Source organism: Haliaeetus albicilla, chromosome 7 (genome assembly GCF_947461875.1).
Source record: "Haliaeetus albicilla chromosome 7, bHalAlb1.1, whole genome shotgun sequence".
NCBI classification, from domain to species: domain Eukaryota; kingdom Metazoa; phylum Chordata; class Aves; order Accipitriformes; family Accipitridae; genus Haliaeetus; species Haliaeetus albicilla.
The window spans coordinates 34,086,635-34,110,044 of NC_091489.1; the positions used below are offsets into that span (position 1 = coordinate 34,086,635).

A 23,410-nucleotide genomic window follows, 5' to 3' on the forward strand; every position below is an offset into this window, starting at 1 on the left:
CTGCATAAATAATGATCTGCATAACAGAAAATAAACTGAGACCAAAGTTCCCACTTGAATTTGCAAAGTACTTCTATGAATCTACATAATCATTTGCTTAAAAAAAAAAAATCAGACAAAAAAGCCAAATCTATAGGTCTACTTATAGAAGTTTGTTACTTTTAAAAAATTAACACAGCTGTTAATTTTTGGTACCACCAAAAATTTTGGGTTTTGGTACCACCTTCTCTTACCCTGTAAGAGCAAAAACCAGTGAGTAAACCAATTCAGATTTATTACCATGTCAAAGCTTTGGAGATACTAGAGACTCATAGTTGTTCAGTGAGCTACCAAATCTGTTTCCAATGGCACAGATGCTGCATAGTCCAGTAAGAAGTGAATTCTGTAGCTGTCTGATTCCAGGAGACTGAAACATGGTAATGGCAGAGACACTTGCCTGAAGTACAACTAACTACTACACTTAATTAATACTCATTATGGTCCACACCCACCTATAAACAGTCTGAAGAGAGACTGTTGCAATTCAGAAATTGGTACTGAGACCTGATTCTTTTCCGGATACCTTTACTGCTGCAAGTCTTTCAAACTTATCTGGCCTACCAAGTGAGACTGTAGGTTCCAGGATGAAGGTCTTGCTGCAAGAAAAGCTTTAATTCCAGCTTTCTTTACAGATAGTGATCAGCTTACTGACAGATGCTGTCTTGTAAATTGGTGATGCTACCCTGTTTCACCATCTTCACCTGTTCTCTTACTCTATTTTTAGACTGCTAAGGCTTTGGGGCAATTTGGGGGGATTTATCATCCTGCCTCCACAGCACAACAGGGTGGTCTAAGACTACAGTCCCATGGTCAGTCTAATCTCTTACATGCTTAGGCAACTACATGTGAAACTACATATTGTTACATAGTGTCTCTACTTCACAACAAGCATATATTGTGTTTACTCTATCTACACTTAGCAACCAGCACTACAGGCCAGGAACTGTTCTTTTGTTTCATGTGATTCATCCAGTAGTACACTGATTTCTTTTCTGGGTCCCCGAGCTCTGTTATGCTACTGCTACTAATTCTTTTTCCCCAACAGTGGGCAATGTCAATGCTCTCAGGGTGCAAAAAGCCCATTAAGAAGTAAACCTGAAGTAATTACAATGTTCCTTCAAAAGTCCATGTAATTTAGTTGCTGGATTTTTTAAAAACTAGAATTTATATTCCTTTTATATATCTTAGTTACACATGGTATTGTTTCTGCTTACTGAATATGCATCTTTAGGCTTCAGTGTCAACATAAATACTGGTACAGCTACACAGTTATAGGAATATTTGCAGAAGCAAAAGGGCTATGACCTACGTCGCGAAAAACTCTGTCGCGGCAGGTGACCCAGTTACTATAGACTTGGTCAGTTTAGGACTTCACACTTGCAACACAGTTAAAAACCTTATTTGCAAAATAGCACTGCTGTAACTGGTCAAGTGGAAACCATGTGACCCGACATGTTTTTAATTGTAATGTAGACAGAACTTTTAATTTACATCGCCTAGGACTAACGTATACTTCTGTTCTGATGCCAGAGGACACCAGAAACATAGGAAGTGAAAAAAGAAAGAAGGCCGCTTGGATAATTTACTCAGACAATTACTGTCTCATCATTACTATCCCTGCTTGGAAGAATGTTTACTAGTGCCCCTAGAAGAAGAATGGAAAAAATAAAATTAAATATATAGCTGAATGGAACCACAGAATAAATTATATTTAGCATAGCAATTACAGTTTCTCCCAGACTATATGTATCATGAACAACCTATACTTGTGTGGTCAACAACCCTACCTTATAAACATCCCTGTAATTAATTTGAAAGAACAAAAACCAGGGGTAAATAAATGTAGTGTTATTTTTGCTCCCTTTAACAGAGTGTTTGGCTCCTTAGCTATAAACAGACAGTTGATTCACCACAACTGATGAAGCAGGAGTCTCCAGCCAGGGAAGGAGGACTCAAGTGTCCCAGGGATGAAGGTGGTGGCAAGAACCTCCTAAAGTGATAAAAAAAAACCCCAAAACCCAAACCCAAACCAAACCAAAAAACCGATTATGGTTTATGAAAACAATGAGCAGCAAAGTAGCTACTGCTTAACAGACTAAAGTTTTTTTTTTTCCCCTCCCCTTAATAGCGACCATAGCCTCTCTATTCTCTAGCAATCCTGTCCACTTCTCTTTCTTTTGCAATATCCTCCCCTTTATAAGCCTCTAACCCACAATTCTTTCAACTTTTGCAAAAGATACTGGCTGTCTTCCAACCCAGAGCTTTCTAATGCAGTGTGCATAGCAGTGTTTTATGAACAGAAGTTTGGTATCTTCATAAATTCCTGTTCTGGCTCACTAAGATGGAGGGGAGCCAGAATTCTCTGTGGCTCCCTTTACAAGAGCGTCTCCATCTTTGCTGACAATACACTCAAGCAGAAGAGACTGATCAACAGCTTTTCAAGAAATCTAGGAAGATTCACACTCCTAAAGCTGGAGAGAAGGGGTATGTCAACTTCCCTCAACTGAGTGTTTCTTCCACTTTTGTTTGAGGGGCTGTAAGCAGCTCATTAAGAAATAGCACATTCTTAGGCCCTGGAAGCATACTTACTGTGCTTGTTCACCGCACTGAACAAGCTTTGATTACAGAAATAAGTTTATTAAATTTGGGGACATGCAATAATACATTCATAGCAATACAGTATGGTTAAGAGTCAAAAACCCAATCACGCACCTCTCTTACAGGCAAAGCTTCCACTTGGGTTGACTGGAATTTTGTCTGAGTGATAAAAATACACAGCCCTGTAAACAAAACATTCATTTAAGTATTGTAAGGGAGATGGCTACCAGCAACTTGCTGTAAACTCTACCATTCAGTCAAAAAGATACAACAATATACCAGTTCACATATATATATGACATTCATAATTCAACTGACCTGACTCAGTAGCTACAACCCTTTCTTAAATAAAAGGATTTGGCTTCTACCGAAGCCAAGAGTAATTTTTGACAGTGAATCTAAAGGGGGATAACTTTGGGCCTAAAATGCACGATAATAAAAAAAGTCTGATATCATGGCTGTGAGTTGGAGGCAAACCCATGGCAACACCAAGGTCCTGTGCTGCTCAGACTTGCAGTATTTAACACACATCTTAGATATTCATGTTTCACTGAGCAACAGAGCCTCTCCAATTCATGCAGTTCAACATTAGTTTGTGATACCTAAGGCCTTTGTGGCTTTAATGCATGACCTTAAGCATGAAGCCTCCTGTGCTGAAATGGTATCACGGGATATCCATTTTTTCATAATGGTTGACATGATACTTCTGCAAAGATTGATTCAGTCACTTAAGAGCTACATTCATCCTTCACATAGAAACTCCAGTTAGATGCTGCAGCAACTGTTCAGCAGCAGAAAAAGGCACATCTAGCAGAGCGTCTAAGCAAGAATCTCAATGAAGACTACGTAAAAAGCCACCTACAATTTTGGACAGTTAGAACTCCAGTATTTTTTCCTTTTTTTTTTTTTTTTTTTTTAAGGACGTACACTTCACATGCATTCATTTTCTGTAGAAACTAGTAGTAGCTCCTTAGAAACTATGTCACTTTTTTTTTTTTAAACAATTCTACTGTCAGGAATTATTTGCATTCCTCCTTACCAACCTCACCCACCCCCACAACAGTAAGATATAAGAACTTACCCATCAGCACTTAGTAAGATGTTAATTTGGATCTGATAGTCCTATGGCACTGCATGTTGTGCTAAAATTCTTAGCAAGACTTTTTTGTGGAGAACCAAAAATAAGCAAGAAACAAATTTGTGATTATTTTTTTCTGCTTAAGAAGGTAAGGTCTGAAAGGAAAAGTTGTTTTTGCAAGCTTATAAAAAAGTAACAAAAATAGTGGGCTATCACATATGTAGCAGCTCAAAAATCAGCAGCTGGTTTCAGTTACAGTCTCTGGAGATAGGTAGAACAGTCCTTAGCTGGATACAGTAACTGTTCTGTACTGGGAATCCCCACTGCAAGCATGGCTAGCATGACTCTAAAGAAGAAGGGTCAAACAACACAATCTCACACATTCAGGCAATTTGGCTTCAGTATCTGGTATTAGCCACAAAATTTCTGTCTGACCCTTCGTAAGTCATCAATCTCTATGCCTTAGATTCTTCATCTGTTAAAGCAGATTTTTAAAAAACTTCTCAGAAATATTGTAAAGAATTATTAAGTGTTGAAAAAATTTGACACTGTGTCAGGGAAAGCCTTGAAAAAAGTGCACAGTAGTACCAAAACTTAATACAAATAAGGACCTTTTGGTGGACATCCTGATTCATCCTCTGTCCAGTTATTTCAGATAAGAGGTTATGTTAAACATTGGTGTTAGTGGCAACCATTACTTAACAAATACAAGATCATCCCATGTTTCTCAACAAAAGCTCTTCTTACTAAGTAGTTGAAAAACAAAACCATCTAAGCTAAAGGAATAGTGACAGAGACCCAAGTTCACATACAAGCAGGAGCTGATGAAATAACGCAGTCTCACTTAGGAGTCACTAAGAACCTGTGGTTAGTTTCTACAGCAAAGACTTAAACTTTTCTAAGTAGTTGCTTTGCTTTTATTTGACATTTTTAGACCTTCGCACAAGGACAAACAAAAGTGCAGCAGGGTTTCCCCAGTGACATCACAGCCACTGAAATCAGGGATGACCTTTAAGGCTGAACACACATAAGATTTGAGTCTGAACATACGAACCTCTATTTGAGCTCCATAGTTGGGCTTCTGGCCAATCCATCTCAACTTGCTTGTTACTGAAAGGTGAACTGGAAACAACTTTAAGTAAGCACGGTCTGGAGAAATTTATCTGGAGATATTACCTTTACTGAATTTTCCCCACTTGAAGTCACAACATGTAAGAATGGGAGAGAAAACAAACACACTGTTGATTACTTATTTCTGTAAGAGGAATATAATTTGGTAAACGGATCTAGAATTTTACAAGCATGTGCCAAACATTTACCCTGAGTTACAGAAGAACAAACATCTTTGTACTTACACAACTTAGCATTTGGTGTAACCCAGTGATTTATATAGTAGGGGAACAGAAACAGGGGATTCCCTTGCCTTCTCATTGCTAGTACTTAGATGTTTGCAACATAGTTATTTTCCTCAAAATAGTGGGTTTTTTTGTCCTGTTTGATTTTCTTAACTAAATCACTGCAAACAATCACTGTACAGAAAACACTGTATCCATGATCTTCCTGTTGTTCATGATTTAACAGATTGGAATTATTTTTTTTGTAAATGCATTGAACAAAACCTGCACTGGGTTGCTTTATAGACTCTACCAACAGCTGTCCTCCTACATAGCAGAAAAGATACAGCCTTGGTAAAGACCTGTAAAAACACTCAAAATGAGTGGGGAAAATTAATATATGCTATACCATCTAGACAAAAACAGAAGTAAATGTAATGACCAGCTACAAATCTTGCAAGAAATACTTAGACTTCTGGTTTCATATATACTGTTCAGAAGCAGGACCAAGTTTCAGTTTCCTGACAATCTAATGCCTGCCTCATTTGGAAGAACAGAAATATATGTAACTTAACAGAAAATATATAACTTAAAATAGCTATTACTTCTTCAGCTTAGTAATTAGAAACCTCTGTTGTATTGCTCACAATGACAGGTTTACGCCCTTCTGCTCAAGTAGTAGAAAAAGCTGTACGTAATAAGATGTAAATTCAATATCAATGAGAGGAAAAACAGTCCGACAAAAATCACAACAAACATGCCAAAGCAATGCTGAAGGCATACAGCCACACACTTCTATGTCAAATGATTCACAAAACCTCAGTTTTTCTTCTTTGTGTACATGCACTTGGAAATAGCATTTACCATAACTTTCTGTACTTGCCAAGTGAGCGCACAGGAAAAACGGAGCAGAATTAAAACTGCAGGGACAAAATAAATTATAGCATTTTCTAGCTTTAGTTAATGCTGTAGCAAGTAGGTACTATGTTTTATTTTTGTCATATTACCATCGCCACACCTCATTGGTTATGGCTAGTCAACACTTCCTATTTTAAGGCCGCATCTTCAGTTACTCCAAGTTTGCCAAAAACTTTTCTTTGGCATAAGATTACATATAGTGGGCCTCCAGCTGATTTTTAGGAAAAACAGAACAGAAATGACTCAGTCATTTCTAAGAATGATCATGGGGAACATATGCAAGCTTTAATTATATTCAAAGAATTTTTAAAACTTTTATTAAGAAAGTCTTAGCTTCTTCGCATTTCAGAAACAGGGACATTAAATTTAGCACAGAGGCTGGGCTGGTGTCTCCATTGGACTTCCTGCTCTTCCTTCAAAAACACACATATATCTGGGCATGTGTTGAACCTTTGAAAAGATTGAACTTATGTATGCTTGCCAGACTTACTTATTAGCCAAAATTTTCAGCTTTCTCTCCCTTGCATATACTGCAGAGAGTGAGCTGGATGGTCCCCACAGCAGGCAGCTGATTGCCAGGCTGCCACACACTAAAACCGAAACAGGGTAGGTTATTTCTCCTCTGGTTTCAGGACTCATGGGATTTTCACTCCATCAGCACAGAATAAAGTACCACCCAGGTCAAATGCAGAGGAAGCAAAGATGGATTTGAGTGAGAAAGGAAGACAGGCAAGAGTCTGATATCAGATGAAATGACAAGAGATGAGGTATGAATAAGAAAAAGGTTGAGTGAAGAGAGCAGGATGATTCAGACAGGGTCTTCCCAGCAAAGAGGAACTGCCCAAGGACAAGCAGTCCCAGTTTGATTTTCTCGAATTCTGTCAATTTCTTGAACACCAGACAGCTGAGAGCTCAACAGGCTGTATCTTCTGAAACAAGACAAGAATCAGCCTCCAGGCTACTGTTTTGCTATGATGCCCCCAGAAAAATACACAAGGTCCAGCAGCCTGGAGCCTCGAGCCCTTGGGCCACACTCAGAGCTTGGTAACCCCGGGGTCAGATGATGGCTGAAGGAACAGCCGCAGGGCAGGGAAGTCCATGCTAACCAGCACGCTAGGATGCGGCAAGCAGTGTTCAACAACCCACCCCTCTCCTCTGGGCTGGAAAATACCTCCCTGTACTCTGCTTAACCCAACCTGGCCCAGCAGGACTCGAGGAAAGGCAGAGCAGCAGCAGAGCTAGCCAGGAAGCAGGGGGCTGCGGCCGGTCCCCCCAACCCCTCCAGGCCAGTGATCAGGGCTGGCAGGCAGCACAGGGCTGCAGCCATGTTTCCCTGCCACTCGCCCTCTGGGCACTGCTGCGGTGCAGTCCCACGCCAGCAGTCACAGCACACGCAGCTCTCGGCCCCCAGCCCGCCCCCGCCACGGGCCCTACGGCAGGAAACCCGCCCCAGCATGGGAAGCCTGGGCCACAGCTCCCCTTCACCCCGCCGGCTCTCCCCACTGGGGAAAGGGCACGCAGCCCCCACAGCCACGCTGCCGTGGGCGGGTGGAGGGACAAGGCTGCAGCCTGCTGGGGTGGTCCTGGGGGAGAGGAAGGTGCCCGTTGTCAGGGGAGCAGGTTACTGCTCAGACCGAGGTGCCCCCGAAGCCGTTTGATTTCCTTTGGGGACAGGGCACAGAGCGCTTCCAGCCCAGGGCAGTGATTAGTCCCTCAGCTGCACACAGATACACAGCATGCTGCAACCGCAGCTTTTCATTTACTGGAATAACGCACAGGACCAGACTCTTTGTAAGAAGTGTGATGAGGTAATTACAAAAATACAGCTAGGAGTTTTCACTTGTGTTTTTTGGCTAAACACTTTATGTCACTAAGTATTACATAAAGGCAGTATTAATAAGCCTCTTCCCTCCTGAAGTCAAAGTCAAGATTAACCATTTCAAGATACTTTTTTTTTTTTTTGCCCTTCGCTTTTTACTCATTAAAACAAAAAGTATTCTATTACTTTCTCTCTTAGTTTCTACAGGGACATCCATTGGAACAGCAGAAGTGGAGGTGACTTCACATTAACCATTCCTTTGCTTATACCCAACAAGTGAAACTGCAGGAGACATTAATTCCTGCAATGGAATTTCTTGCTCAAAGTTACTAACCATGCACAATTTCAATTCAGAGCTGCTCCTCTTTAAGGATATTGATCATGCATCCCTCACCCCTTCCATCTGGACCTCCAAGCCACACACACAGCAACCAGCTAAGAAAGCAGAGAGAAAACAGCAAAGTTTGCAGGAAGTCTCGTATCAAAGAGCCTCCCTCACTGAGTCTTTATGCATGAGTAAGTTTCCTTTCAAATCACTTGAACAGAGGACTTGCTCCATAAACAAAGGAAAACATTTAAGTTGAATTGTTGCAGTTTTAACTTTATTCAAAACAGCTGTAATCTAATCTGCATAGTCCTGGGGCAGTATCGAACTTCTGCAATATCCAGGGAAATTCCAGAACAGTGATGTCACTCTGCACTGGGCCAAGCGTTGAGTCAGGGTATGCTAAAATAAAGCATGTAATCTCACCTATGCTGGATCAAGTCTGAGAAACTAGTAACCTAACTTCTTCCTAAACTTCTTCTTAACACCCTAAAAGAGGGGGGAGGGGAGGAGAGAGTAAAAGCAATTAGAATATAACTGCAAAGCAAGAATAAAAAAAAATAAATCCATGTAAAGGCATATACTTTGATATCAATTAGCTAGGTTAGTTTGAGACTAGTTGCATAAATGCACATGCTGACCTAGAGGTTAAGGGCAAAACAGCCTTTAACAGTCTTGGAATACTCAGGTGGAAGAATTTGTTTAAAAGCATGATAATATTACAGGGTTGTAGACTATTACAAAGCACTTTTCAAATTTGCTTTGCTGTTTATCTTATCACCTACTTCAGCTTTATTTCCTTCAAATTCATGATGGAATTTTATTTACACAGGTGCTGAAGCTGTATACATACTGTAACTAGTACACAGAATTGACAATATTTAAATACCATGGTTTTAATACAGGTCACAAAACCAAGGTAACCATTTTATAAACTCAAGGTGTAGCTCTGCTAAAAGCCACTTAAGTAACATGCATTCTGTTCCTTAATTTTAACCTGTGAGTAAACCTAAGCCTTGCAGCCTAAGTTTTGGGGTGCTTGGAGTGGAGAAGGAAGAATAAGACCTCTCAAGCCTACTAAGACAAATTTTCTAAGAGATAAATTGCACTTAAAGCAAACTGGAAACCAGAGGTAATAAGGAAAAAAAGTAAGTATATTGTCATAGTCACGCTTTCTCCACAAATTTGGAATACTAGCAGTAGGGGGAACGCTAGAGAAAGACCTTACAAGATAGCTACATGCCTCTTCAGTGTTGTCACTAGGGTTTTTAGGTGGATGCTTAAGATGATCAGAGCTCAGAATTCCTGTTTAAGCCAAGAAACTATTTTTAAAAGAATTCAGGGGTATCTGTTGTCTGCATAACAAACTGGGACTTAAATGTCAACGCAGTTTGCAAACCGCACTATTCAGAAGGTGTTAATTCACAACCTGGAAATACTAGAAGCAGGAAAGCAGTGTTCCTAGTATCTTCAAATTTACTGTACCGTGACATTATCATTTTGTAGAACACATTTTCTGTGGCACTGCCCCCCTGCCTTACATTTGGTTTAGTTGTTTGGGGTTTTTTAAGCAGATCCCATGTGCATTAAAAAAAAGACTGAAGATTTTAAATTTCTCTTTGGAAGACAGTATTTTACAGTACATACAAAAATACTCTGAAAAACATACAACTTCATTTACAAAACCACCAAGTTATGAAGAAATTACAATAGAGAGATAGCATAACGTTTGTTTCATATGACCAGTACTTCTCCCCACCCCTCAAAAAACCCTAATGCACTTAACTGGGTAAGCAGTGTTATCAGTTTACAGAACCGGACCTTCAGACTACTACAAGTTTTCATGTAACCATTTAGAACAGCTTTCAGGGTTTATCTGAAACCACTTTCTGCATGCCAGTTGCTTTCAAGACTGTACCTTGCAGGTGGGTAGCAGTGTCACAACAGCCGTGGCTATTGCAATGTTTAAGTACATCTTCAGCTGTGTGTTCTGAGTTTAGCTTTACTACCCAGTGACAACAACAAAAAAAAACCCCTCAAGTCTCATGCTGGAGCAGTCTTAAGACAAAAATCAGATACAATGGCACGGGACATGTCTATCATCTCCATACCTTGGTAGCATCCTCTGCTGCATTTTCTTCAATATTTAAATTATTTATGGGCCTCCATGGGAGGCAATACTTGTGTAGTGTGTGGCTGTGTTAGGCAGTGGAAAGCTACTAGCTGAGGAAGCTGAGCACAATTGTGATAGATGCACAGGAGTGTATGTGCCAAATGGGAAAACAATTTAAGATAAGAACAGTATATGCACATGAACTAGGAAAGCACAAATGAATACAAGCACATTCATACACACTTGAAACCACAACGTGGCTGTAGTGACTAATTAACCTGTTTACATGCATTCTGAATCCAAGTCACAGGGCAGGCTGTTTTTTGTGGCTTTTTCAAAAGCTGTTTCAGCTAGTGACAGTTAAGACTTTTAAAAAGACTAAGACAACTGTTACAAGAATATGCAAAGAACAGTTCAAAAGGAAGCAAGCATCAAACAATATCATAAAATAAGGCCATGATTTTAACTGGCCAATTGCAGTATGCAAGAGTAATCTTCCATACTTTGTTAGTAACAATACATGTTGATAATATGGACCACTAAACAAGCGATTATCATCTTTACCTGAAGAGATACTGGTTACCCATTAAGTGTAAGTTTGATGGATCTTTTAATAATACGAATACTATTTGTTGGAACAGGAGATGAAGAATCTGGTAGTTCTTTGCTGGAAAGCCTCTACAACACACAAAAAGATGCCACAAAAAAAAAAAAAAGGAAAGTTTTAAATTCATCAATTCAGAAGTAGCAGCAGATAAACCCTTTCCTAGCTGAATATAACAACATTCTTTAAGTACCAAAACAGCATAGCCCAAACCCAAATATTTGCAGAGAAGGACTTTTTTTCACCACACCCCTTGTTTAGTTAACACCAGTTTACAGAGGAAGAGTATTTTCCCCTCCGCACACTTCTTTCCTGGCATCAGTTGAGATAATTATATTCCTGAGGGTGGGAAATAAATTGCAAATTGCTTGACAGCATAATAGAGGAAGCTACCATTCTTCTCAGATCCATGGATCAGGAAAACAGTGTCTCTACTGTCCAGATTACTTCCAGTCTTATAACCCTCAATTTCACAACATTTTACATGAGACAGAAGAGTTAAAGCCACTTAATACACTTCAGAGCTTCCAAGTCTTGTCACAAAAATCTGTATACAAGTATTTAAGACAGTAAGAGTTCAGATCACCTTATGGAAGTTCTGCAAGGAGTACAGATCTTTTTGCTTAATAAAAAAAAGCAGATCAGGAAACAAACTGTGTCAGTATGAGCGCATGGAAACATGGTTTTTCCAGTTCAATAACTTGGAAACTTTGGCCTCACTTTTGTGAATAAACCTGGAAGGTCATTGTTCAGCTATTCAATTTGGTGGAAGCATGATAGGCAAAAGCTTACCAACTACTTAGAATCACCAAGGTCACAGGGATTAACAGTACATAAGTCTTGGCACATAAAATAAAAATTCTAGTTTTGCTTTACCTATGAACACAAAGGCACAATAAGAAATACCTGTGATCTTGAGTTGATAACTGGAATCAGCATGGGTTTTCCTCCAAAGACACCCTAAAAAAGCCAGAAGGGATTTATTAGGCAGTATTGTCAAATTCATGACTGGAGAGACAGCCAGGTCTAGCAGCTAGATACTTTGAAAATACATACATGCACTGACAACCTCCAACTCTTTTTTTTAAGCCCTATAAGCACACATAACAGTCTTTCAGTTATTTCAACCTTCACTCTACCAACAAGACCACATCTTGTTTTAAGGGTGTGCCCTCAAGAGTTTATGCTTCAGTAGCAAGCTACACTAAATATAAAGCTCTTTATCCTCTCTTTGAGAGGCCAAATGCTTTAGTCTTTATAGTAGTTTCAGTTTATATCACTGAATTGAGTGGTTAAAAAAAATAATTATTATTTCAAGCATGGAAAGAAACTAGATACTACTAAATCATCCAGTAGTAACATTTAAAAGATAGGTCATACAGGTGTAACATTTGGGAAATGAAGATTGAAATAAGTTAAACTAAAGAGCATGTTTTTGTTTACATCAGTAAACATGTAGAATATTTATGTGAGGTAGTCTAGGCACTAGAACAGTCCATTCAACTTTTCAGTTAGTCCACTGAGTAAAACCCCTTCAAAATTACATTGCCTGTAGATCTGCTGCTGACATCTTCTGGATTGCCACCATCTTTGAATGCTGAATCCTGGCCAGTTAACTAGAAGAACAGAAAACAGACTCAAAATAATTGCTATACTAAAATTACCTTCATATTTGAGTACAGCTTCCAGTCAACACATTAAATCTATTAGTGGCCATTCTTAAAACAACATTTAGACAAGATTACCATTACCACACAAGAATCTCAAGCCTCGCAAAAAGTCTTACTACTCAAACCTTGAAATCTGTACTTGAAATATTCAATCGTAGATAACAGTTCTGCAAGTTGATTCTTTACAAGTGTCAAAATTGAGGGTTTTTTCTAGTTGTTCTTTGCCTCTGCCTCAAATCAGAGGTCAAGCCACAAGAACAGCTATTTAAGGAGATTTATATATAGCAATAAAATAAGTCAAGCATTAATCTAAAGCTTCCACAAAAACAAGATTTAAGAAGCAACTCCACACTGTCATTTCAGCAGTGGACAACCTATTAAGTAGGCTGCTGATTTCTAAAGCAGCAAAACTATCAATAGGCATTCAAAAATCATCTGCCAGAACAAGGTTAGCTCATACTTTTACATGTGTAAGATTTGTATCCTCTTCATTGAGATCATTTTTTTCTGAATTAAGAACTGCTTCCAAATAAGCCAATTCATTCGGCAATTGGTCAGTGCAGTAATATACAAGTACAATAGTATTTAGAGACCCTGCCACCAGGCCAGAAACAGTCACTAGTGCCAGATCGTGGGGAAAAAAAGTTCTATAGCTATACAGTATATTCAAGAATTTCTCATATCTAAATCCTAGTAAAACTATCATTATGCTTAAATATAGATTCCTGAATCCATTGGGGATGTATATATGCATTTCTTCTCAGTTATGTCATTCATTGTACATCAATAATTAATTCTACTTCAAACCCTCCATGGCCTAGCCCCTCCTTCCTTACCTTTTCTCTGTCTACTGTTTTTTTGGGGCATTCTTCTGATGTAAGTGAATGAGGTCCTTTAGTGGTCACTGAATAAGGTCGTTTAGGTGCAGCATTCTTAGGATCTGTAATTGGAGTCCCACTTAATTCATGCTGTCCTTGGACAAAACGTGCTCTGAGCTGAGAAACTGTGTTATGTCCTGGAATGTTGCAACCAACTGGAGGTCCCAATGTTCTTATTGCAATTGTAGCCTCCATTTCTGCAGGAGACACCAAGCTTTTAGAGTTCAGCCATGAAATTAAAGACTGCATTCCACCCACTACTTCAATACATACTTGAATCGATAACAGGAATGGGGAGTCCCTTAGACACTGATGACACAGCTACACAAGGTATCTTCTCTCTATTGTTAACACCATTAGATTTCCAATACACAGCATTTCTGTAAAAGTCAGATGCTAGTGTTATAAAATGCTAGTTTGTAAAATACTATACATTTCATTTCCAGAAAGTCCATGCAAGACAAATGTTTATCTTCTTAGTCCATTGTCACAGCTCTACTAAACAACAAACTCACTGGCAATCTAGCACGAGATGTTCATTTTGCTGAACTTCAGACTGCAAATTCAAACTTAAGCATTGTCTTTAGTGAGTCTCTACGTAATTGTACTGTTTTCCAGCTTAGAAAAAGCAGTACAGAATGCTGGATACAATGAATGTATTTGCTCTACCCATACATGCATCCAGTTGTTTTTGTTTTTTTTTAATGCTACTCCTACAGTACCAAACAGACTGAACACAGCAAGCATTATGCATTTGGTAGTATTGGGCTATTAGTCTCAAGATTACATATTCCCTCTGTGCTGAAGTAGCTTATAAACAAACAGACTTCCCAGCAAGTGACAGACACTTTTACTGCTGAAGTTCTCATACTGCTGCACTAAGTCAGCAGCAGCTCTAGTGTTTCTGTGATCAAGATCACCACTTCATTAGAACATAATACTATTTGGCATTAACCATACTTTTTGTTAGAAGTTATGTACATATAAAATACTCCTGATTCAAGTTACACACTAACCTAAGGGGATCTATATTTAAGACCAAATAATTTCTCTGGTATCAAGTTCTTATTCCTTCCTATCTGTTCATGTACATTAAATGAATTTTTTTTCAAGGATTTCTTTAACCTGTCTCCCCCCATGTGCCCAAAGGAGATACCAGCTTTGTCCCTAAAGCCATTAGAGCCCTCCACATACTTATGAACAATACAGATTCAAGCAAGAAATCCTAGACCTCATTCACATTGTGAGTCGCTTAAAAAGCAGCTTCTTCACAGTTTTAAGGTTATGGTGCTAACCTTTCTATCTCTGCTGTACAAGCGTCCAATTTAGATATCTTATTTAATGAAGAGGAATTATACGGTGTTCTGGAGTCCATGTCTCTGGAACTGTCCAAACAGCTTCCATCTGAAAAAGTCCTTTTGCACTGAAGCCCACTAGCATTTTGACTAATACCTGGCATGCTTTGCTGAAACAACAACAACAAAAAAAATTAAGTCTTCAAGTAATTAAAGCAAAAAAAATATTGCCAGAAGAGCCAAATTTTTATTATACCTTCTTTCTTTTCTGTAAGGTTTCTGCAGGCAAAAAATAGTGGAGATGCTTTCTCTTCACATGAGCTGCCTCAATCTTCATACCTTCCTTCAGCACATTGAGATTGCTAGCCTGCCTGTAAACTAACATGAAATTTAGTGCTGTAGCTTAGTGGGAATGTTTGCATTAGGTATTTGTCAAAGCTACCTATGGTGTCTGTAAAAACAGCAAGCCTTTAAGTCCATCCAGCCCAAACAAAGAACAAGAAGTTGTCTCAAGATGAACATGACTTAAGATGCCCATTTCACATCCAGTACAGACCAGATACATAACAGCTCAAAGTTCAAATATGCATTTATGTGCTTAGTTACAGCTGTGGTTTACTAATCATGCAGCTCACATCTGAGCTGATTTTAACTTGAAGGAGATAATACTCCTTAACCATTAGTTTTCTGGTTGAAAATAGATCTAGAGAACTTTCTGAATCAACCCAATTGTGCACAGCTGATGACAGACCAGACACCTTACTCAAGATTCAGACTAATTTTTTTACTTGATATTTATAGTGGTGATTGTGGGGGTTTTTTTCATAACAGTTCTGTAACATCATATAACTTTTCAGTAATTTAGGTGTTAAAACTCTATCTGTCCAAAACAGACTGGATTTTAGGGACAACTGACTTATCAGAACCACTACAATTTAAACCAACTTTTCTAAACTGCCTGCAAACAACCTTTTACACAACTTAAAAATGCTATACTAGCAGAGCAGTTGTCACAGAATTAAGTCACATTTAGATAATTTTCACAAGCCTATAATGAGCATAACTGGAAAGTTGGCTTGCTAACATACAGAGTGGGAATCAAAATAAGGACATGCAACAAAACCAAAAGGTTTATAAGTCCTTCTACAGCAGACCTAGAAGTGAAATAAAAGCACAAATATGAACGTTCACACCAATATGAACAGTTGCTTCAAAGTAAATTCAATAATGTTTTTATGTAAAAGTGAGATAAAGTTCATTTAACAAAAGCCTTCCAAACAGTGAGCCTTATACTCTTGAGCCCATCAACTTGAAGTTAATCTTTGCCCTCTAAACATATTCTCTCAGAGTCAAGGCACGTGATAAAAGCTTTCTTGCACATAACTACTGGTCACTCCTACGTTTGCCAAAGGATATCACACCTCTCAAGAAATACCTTTTCTGTTCAATCTCTCTGGATTCAAACTATAGGCTGTGCTTCACTAAACTAAGAGCACACAGTTATGCTAATAAAGTTTGTGCATAGAAATACAAGTTTTACCATTAGTTCTAGCCTCTTAGTAGTAGATAAACCTTGTTTAAGTAATTTATATTTGCCACAACATTGAAACACAGTGCCACTGGATGTAATATACAAGACAAGCATCAGTTCAGAAAACAGTGCAAGCCTGCGGAAGTCACCCCACCTGACTTAAAACTCAGACAAGAGTTTTGATGCCTTTTTTCTGTGCTTTTCTCATATCCCAAAGCATGAGCTAAAAAGAAGGTCAAGTTTTACTGCATGTACTCATATTGTCTGAGCAACACAACACCCAGCTCAGACAGGTACCACAGATAAACTCTTCATCAGTGCAAACAAACATTTAAAGGAGTCCACTGTTTAGAACTTTTTGTCCAAACACAGTTGTAACTTCAGAAGAGTAACCCGATTTCCCTTCTTCATTATGATAGCTAGGCATGAGCCCGACAGCACACATGCACTTCTGAAAGGCACAAGAGCAGTCAGCTTGGGAAGAAGTAAACAGATTGTGGAAAAGACCTATACTTTCAAACAACCGCTCACCCCCAAACCCCTTTATTCTAGCATTATCTAACGACACTTGCAATATTACTTTATTTCTACATCTGTCAAAAATATTAATGGAAGATGAACACAAAGGTTTACATACAAGACTGCATGTAATTACAATGTGACAACTCATTGACTTTCAAAGTTCTGGGATGATATCATACGCAAACTGTTATTTTGGAAAAGTACTGTCAACAGGCATTAACAACTTACTTTAGAGCCTGATACAGTTAATTCTCACTTCTGAAGTTCAGCAACTGACAACTGTTTTTGACAAGTGTAGCTACACCCAGTAAATGGATATCTCCTGGCTTCACATCTGACTGTCCACTTCATGAATCGCAGTTCCTTTGCGTGTGTTTACTATGATCTGCAGAACTGTTATTTCACATACGGTATATGACTGTAGTGCACACTTTTGTTTCAAGATGGACTTACTTTGCCAAAGTGTCAAAATAGTGTGTTTTTAAAGCTAATCTTCTATATGTCGTGTTCTATAGAAATACCTAATAGCTAATACCAGAAGGAAGAACAACTCACTATGTGAAGCAACTTGCACTAGAATAAAAAAATGAAACCTTACAAGACTAGAGCAAAATATAGGCTTACCTGTATCTGTGAATGACTGTATAACACAGGTTAAATCAATGTTAACACTTTCTGCATTTTCCACTTTCCTAAATACGATTCCAAGAAACCACATTGACACATATCCACTCCTAAAAAGACAGATTCACAAGTCTATCATTTATGCACAGATGCCATTTATTTGGATGCTAGTATCTGCTCTCAAGAAGGGATTAAGTGAAACAGTTTAGTTGTACGCAGCAGTTAAAGATTAGAGTCAGCCCCTACTTAAGTTCTCCAAGAACTCCTTCCTGAAGTTCTCCGTTCTTTAAAAAGATCTTACATGCTCAGAACTTTGCCCGTCAGACCACATACCTACAAAACAGTAGGTATGTAACTGAAGATCTCCCACAGATAAGCTGAGGTGAATGAATATAGACAAGGTACAATACATTGGCCAAGCTGTAGTTCAGAAAGTAATGAAACTCACTGTTTACAAAGTTCTCGGTTGCCAGGGAAAGACTGTGGCTTTACATGTGCAATAGTTATAAATTCATTCCTCTCCAAGTTTCCAACCAGCACACGAATTTTAGATTCAACAAGGCCAATCCTAGTAAGAACAAAAGACATTTACTCATTTTTAACTGTTTCCAGCACAGTAGTTATATGCTTTTTTATAATACAATGGTAATACAAGTGCTAAACAATCAGTAAGTAGTAAGTTTCATTCAGCTGAGCAGATACTGGATATTTATATCATACACACTGTAGTTTGAGATGTTTCCAGTGACATTTGAGCTTTAAAACTTCCAAAAGACAGAGGTAAATAAGCTTAACTTGAACTCTTAACAGGTCAGATACAACACTTCAACATATAACCTATAATGAAAATATCAACAAGAAGCAGATTCCCAGCACCTCTGGCTGCATTTTGAAGTGCAGCAAAACTCCTTTTTACCCCAAAGGTCAAGAAGAACAGTTTAGAAAAGGCTCAAGCACAACTGTTCAATTACACCTGAGTAAAGATGCAATTCTTCCTGCAGATTGATCTGTGAAAAGATTTTACCTTTTCCCAGCCTAACTGAAAAATACAGTTCCTCTAATAAACAAATTATCTAGTCAACACAGTATCATCAGAAACTTACCCAAGAAATGAATCATGACCACAAAGGCTTTTCATTTAAATGAAGTACTGGCATTTTACCCTTTTACCTAAAACACTGCTAACTTTGAAGGCAGTCAGAAATCTGTACATTCTTCAACAGTATCTTATATTGACGAACAACAGAGATGTGCTATCTATTCCCAAATCTATTCAAGAGTTGGTGAACTAAACTTGTTCTTATAGGAGACAAACTGAAGCAAGTTTATCTTCTGCTTTTAATTTTCCCAGATGCAAAACTAAGCTCCATTTGCTGCCATCTGTCACTGCAAAAACATCAGCTTTTACGGGAGCCAGAACTTTCCTCATCTTTATTGTGATGACACAATAAGCTTTGTTCACTTAGAGCCAAATAGTTTTTAATGTGAAATGTTTTTAAGCCCTCTGCCCATAACTCCTTGTTGTATACCTAACTGACTGACATCAAGCTGTAGCTGATACGATTTCTAAGGGAACATATTAAAGAGTTCAGGTAAAAGGTATTACCTATTAGAGCCATTTTTAAGCATTAAATAAGATAGCTTTTAGAGATAGCACAAGAATTAAATTATTTGCCTTAAAGCGCAAGCCAAACTGAAGTATAACCAAGGCGCCCTCAGAACAGGGGTCTGTTACACAGAGCTATTTTGCTTGCTTACTTGAGCAAAGTAAGAACACACACATCACAGTACCTTAATTCCTCACCATTTCCCCTTATTTCAAGATTCACAGTTAGTCAGCCTATCCACATAGGTTAAACAAGTTACTATTGACATATCTCCCTTGAGACAGTGACAAATATCATGTCATAAGCAGTCATTTCCTCTAACTACAATTGAAGTGGTTCTCGCATTACATTTCACAAATTACATCAGCACTCTCCCAATTTACCTATCCACTACCAAGCATGCTGAAATGATCATTTTCAGCACTAAACATAAGATGCCTGAGCACACTACTAGATTAAAAAACTTAGTAAATAGTATTTATCAGCATTCAGATGCTCTGTGCAGACTATCAGGTTTCACCCAGACTAAACAGCCTCATTTCACTTCACTGGAGAAAAGCAGGTCTGGAATAGGCTGACTACATAACCAGAGCAACTTAGAATTGAGTGCAATCTAGTCCTAAATGAAATATTACATCCAGAAAAAAAGTTAGGAAACCAAGTTATCTAAGGCTCTAGAACAGTCATCTTCATTCAAAGTGGGGGGGTGGGGTGTGTGTTGGGGTATGTGTGTGGGGGTGTCCATCCGTCCGTCCCAGGGTATGGGAAGAAAATATTAGAACTTCAGTAATGTGTATGTAACTTATTTACAAGTAGATATATACTGCAAGTATGTGTTCAAAAATTATATTTTTTTGCTGATAGGAGTGCACAATCAAAAAAGTTTGGAGACCACTGCTCTATAAGTCAGTAAGAGATCTAGCTCTCCAGTGTCCACTACACATCTGATGACACCAAGTAATCCCTGTTTACTTGTCTCTGTAACAAGGAACATCCTCACTGAAGTAGTGTTGGGTAAGTAGTCTCCTTAGACTCCTTGCATCTGCTTCTCCAGATGACACAAAGCATCTGACCTTCAGGCATATGCATGCAAGTCCTCTTTGTTCCTTCTCATCATGACTTGAATCTTTAGGTTAACTTCTTAAACAGCAAGATTTTTGTTAACTTTCCTTCACAAGAAAGCTTTTAGTTTTGCTACTTAACTTGGTACTGTATTCCATGCCTAGTTGCACAGTTTAATACTTTATTTTTGTTAACTGTATTAACAAATGAAGTGCAACCCTGAATTGAGTTTCAATTATGTATTGAACCCACATTCAAAGCAACACTTACCACTCTAAGTGATGCTCTTCAGTAGAGGCACTAGCAGTCAGCACAATATAATGTCTAGAAGAAAAGAAAAATTAACATCCTAGCTCAGGACTTCATATTCCTTCAAGTGAGACCAAAACTGCCTTAAATGTATAGAATATGACTCCCGGAAAAGACAGATTATATCCTGTATTCAGCACAGTATTAACTGAAGAAAAACTGATCACATCCTTTAGAATTGTGTTCTGCCACATAAGTATCATAGTTGATTTTTTTTTTTTAACAAAAACAGTGTCAGTGTCTTAACACATACAGTTCTTCTATCTTTCCTACACTTAACAAAATTCATATGAGTACCTCCAGTTTCTGAAAAACAAACATTAATGCCATCTTCTATTTAGACTGCAAGCCAAAACTCACTATGCTAACCAGTAAGTAAATAATTTCAAGTTCAGATAACAGATTTCATACATACTTGTATTTCTGGAAGAAGTTCAGTGGTTCAAAGAGCTTTGACCAGTCTGATTTTCCTTGGAGAATCTCATTTGTAACTGCAAGACCTACAATTAAGGTTGAAAACCTTATTACCATTTTGTTTTTAGGACTAGCGGAGCATGATATAAACTTTATAAGATAAAGGTTTTGAACAGTAATTGACAGATCAGAAAGCAGGAATTTCCTTGACAAAATGCAGGTCTACTACAACAATTCATTGGAAAACTGGTGCCTTATCGTCTGCAACAAGTATACTTCCCAGGGAACTATTCTGCCTAAAAGGGCAGAACACCTTGCAGAATATAACCAATTCAGACAATGTGGTTTCATATAGCAAGAATTATACTTTTTAATCACTTAATAAGCATGGAAAGAACTTTACCATGTTTGAACTCCTCTACCATTACCGCTCGCGTCGATGTAGATACATTGTATGTAGAGTTCTGCTGTGGATAGGCTGGGGTGATGATAGGCATTACATGATATCTGTCTGATGGGTTCACCTATGATGTTAAAACAACCTTGCTTAGCACCAGCTTAGGTTAGAAGAAAGTTTAAAGGCTTCTGAATTCAATGTCTACATACCCTAGGGTCCCATACTGGTAAGTTAAGATTGCTCTCTTCGGGTTGTTTCAGCAATACAGGATTTGGCCATTCCCTATACAAGAAAAGCCAGTAACTAACTGTCCGTTTAAAACCCTGCCATGTAATTCAGGGTAGGATTGAATGTTGTTGGTGTAAATCTTATATGAAAAACTACCTCAAAAAGTGTTACTACTTTATGCAAATTAAAATAGTCATAAATAGCTCTTACCATTTTGAAAAAACCAAGAAAAACTTGTTAACAAGAGTAGAAGCCAAAGCATTTGGATAGAGTTGACATGTTCTTGCTACTAGCATGGCCCAGGAAACCCCACCAAGAAATCCCAGCATGTTGGAGTAAATGCCACGCCCTGCAATGGATACATTGTCATTAGCCTGTAGTCTTTCAATACCCAAGTATATTCCTTCAAATTTACACCACCAACTTATCAATCTATAGAATACCTAGTACACTTCAGCCTCAAAGTCAGTTATTTTTGCAGTGCAATGATCCTTACAGTGATAAGAGAAAGAATCATTACCACACCACTTCCCAAAAAACTGCTACTCTGAAATTTGCCTACATGGCTACAGCTACTGCTTTACTCCAATTTCCCTTAAGAAAAAGGTTCTGCCATTCTTCTAGCACTTGCTCTAGTCACACGTGCAAACAATATTTTCTTCTTCCTTATGTATCAAGCTTTTATACTTAACTTGGCATTTTTATCATTTGTAGTCAGGCTCCTGATAAGCAACGCAGCACCTTGTCTTGTAGGCACTCCCCACTCTACCTCCATTAAAAAAAACACATACACAGAATCTACCACACGGACAGTCCTTGAATCTAAACTAAAAACCATTTTTAAACTAAAAACTTATTTAAACAGCTATCCAAAGCTGAAGTACTTCTAATGGTATTATTTTTTCAGCATGAGGTGCCTCTGAAAAGTTTAAAGATCACAAACAATCACATTACTCACGTTTTGCCCACAGTTTAATTGCACGGAGCGTGAGACGGAAGTTCTCTTTATTTGGCACTAGATGTAGTATTTCATCAGTAACTCTGCAGCCTGTAAGAAAAAAAAGTTGAAGTACAGAAGTTCCTAGTAACAGATACAAGTCAGTTTTATGCTATACTGGATCAATAGCTTACAGTTTATCCTTCAAGTCCACAAAAACAAGTTTGGATTACTTGCTTCGTATTACCTTAAAAATTATAGATTACACATAACATTCAGTATCACTTCAGGTAACTGGTGCCCTCAACAGCTTTTTCATAGTTTAGACTACAGCCAACAATTTTCAGTAAGGCCTTTCTATGGGATTCTGAAAGCCAGCTTGCTTTCAACAGCCAGGAACAATTAAACCAGTCAGTGTTAAACAGTGAGCAAGTTAGGCTTCAGGTATTTTAAATTATTATTTTTTTTTAATGAACTACCACATTCTTCTCTATCAAGTGCTCTACCTATTCATCTGAAGCAGTTTCTGTGGCAAACTAGAACAATGCACACATCCTGATCAAAGAAACATGAAACACAAGTCTACCTAAACACACAACTTGAAACACCTAAATTTAAGCCCACTCACCACCTCCTCAGATCTCAAATATACAGGGGATCAGTTTCTGCATCTTGTACAGAAACTTGGGTTGTATAATGTGCATTCTATACAAATTTTAGTAACATTTTCTTTTTAAAGATGTGTAAATATGCTTACCATTTAAGCTCCGTATACATCTTATATCCAGGCTTCTGAGACGCGAGTCATCTCTGAGATCAAGATTGTCAGAAACAGTTTGCATAGACAGTCTTGCAAACACAAGATCAATCTTAAGAGGAAAAAAGTGCCAACCATTAGAATGCCACACAGTTTGCAAACAGCACACTAGTGGGGAACAGTTAGTCAAGTCTAAAGAGAGTGGTTAACATTTGTATTTAGAATTATGTGACTATACATACATCTCCCAAGAGATTAATTTGCCAGAAGATTCAGTAAAATTCCTAGAAGTCCCATTTTTATTTACAAAACTCTAATTGCATCACCCCTTTCTTTTTAAGCTAGGGAAAG

General features: G+C 38.2%; 1 protein-coding gene across 5 annotated transcripts in view; it reads right to left on the minus strand.

Annotated features, from left to right (window-relative positions):
- Window positions 1–224: 224 nt before the first annotated feature.
- PAPOLG (poly(A) polymerase gamma) overlaps window positions 225–23,410 on the minus strand; it is a 30,359-nt gene continuing 7,173 nt past the window's right edge. For 2 of the 5 annotated variants that reach the window (XM_069787634.1, XM_069787633.1), the window contains exons 7-23: window positions 23,060–23,171; window positions 22,324–22,413; window positions 21,576–21,714; window positions 21,347–21,419; window positions 21,144–21,264; window positions 20,742–20,826; window positions 20,288–20,341; window positions 17,797–17,916; window positions 17,349–17,458; window positions 14,928–15,049; window positions 14,672–14,841; window positions 13,650–13,756; window positions 13,335–13,573; window positions 12,373–12,444; window positions 11,735–11,788; window positions 10,789–10,902; window positions 5,304–8,600 (exon numbers count right to left, since the gene is read on the minus strand). In XM_069787634.1, the coding sequence (XP_069643735.1) occupies window positions 10,804–10,902; window positions 11,735–11,788; window positions 12,373–12,444; window positions 13,335–13,573; window positions 13,650–13,756; window positions 14,672–14,841; window positions 14,928–15,049; window positions 17,349–17,458; window positions 17,797–17,916; window positions 20,288–20,341; window positions 20,742–20,826; window positions 21,144–21,264; window positions 21,347–21,419; window positions 21,576–21,714; window positions 22,324–22,413; window positions 23,060–23,171 (1,767 nt within the window). In that variant the 3' untranslated portion in view covers window positions 5,304–8,600; window positions 10,789–10,803. Of the gene's footprint in view, window positions 2,030–2,751; window positions 2,820–3,718; window positions 4,911–5,303; window positions 8,601–10,788; window positions 10,903–11,734; window positions 11,789–12,372; window positions 12,445–13,334; window positions 13,574–13,649; window positions 13,757–14,671; window positions 14,842–14,927; window positions 15,050–17,348; window positions 17,459–17,796; window positions 17,917–20,287; window positions 20,342–20,741; window positions 20,827–21,143; window positions 21,265–21,346; window positions 21,420–21,571; window positions 21,715–22,323; window positions 22,414–23,059; window positions 23,172–23,410 lie in introns of those variants that run through there. The other 3 variants (XR_011325483.1, XR_011325482.1, XM_069787635.1) reach the window with 3 other exon arrangements.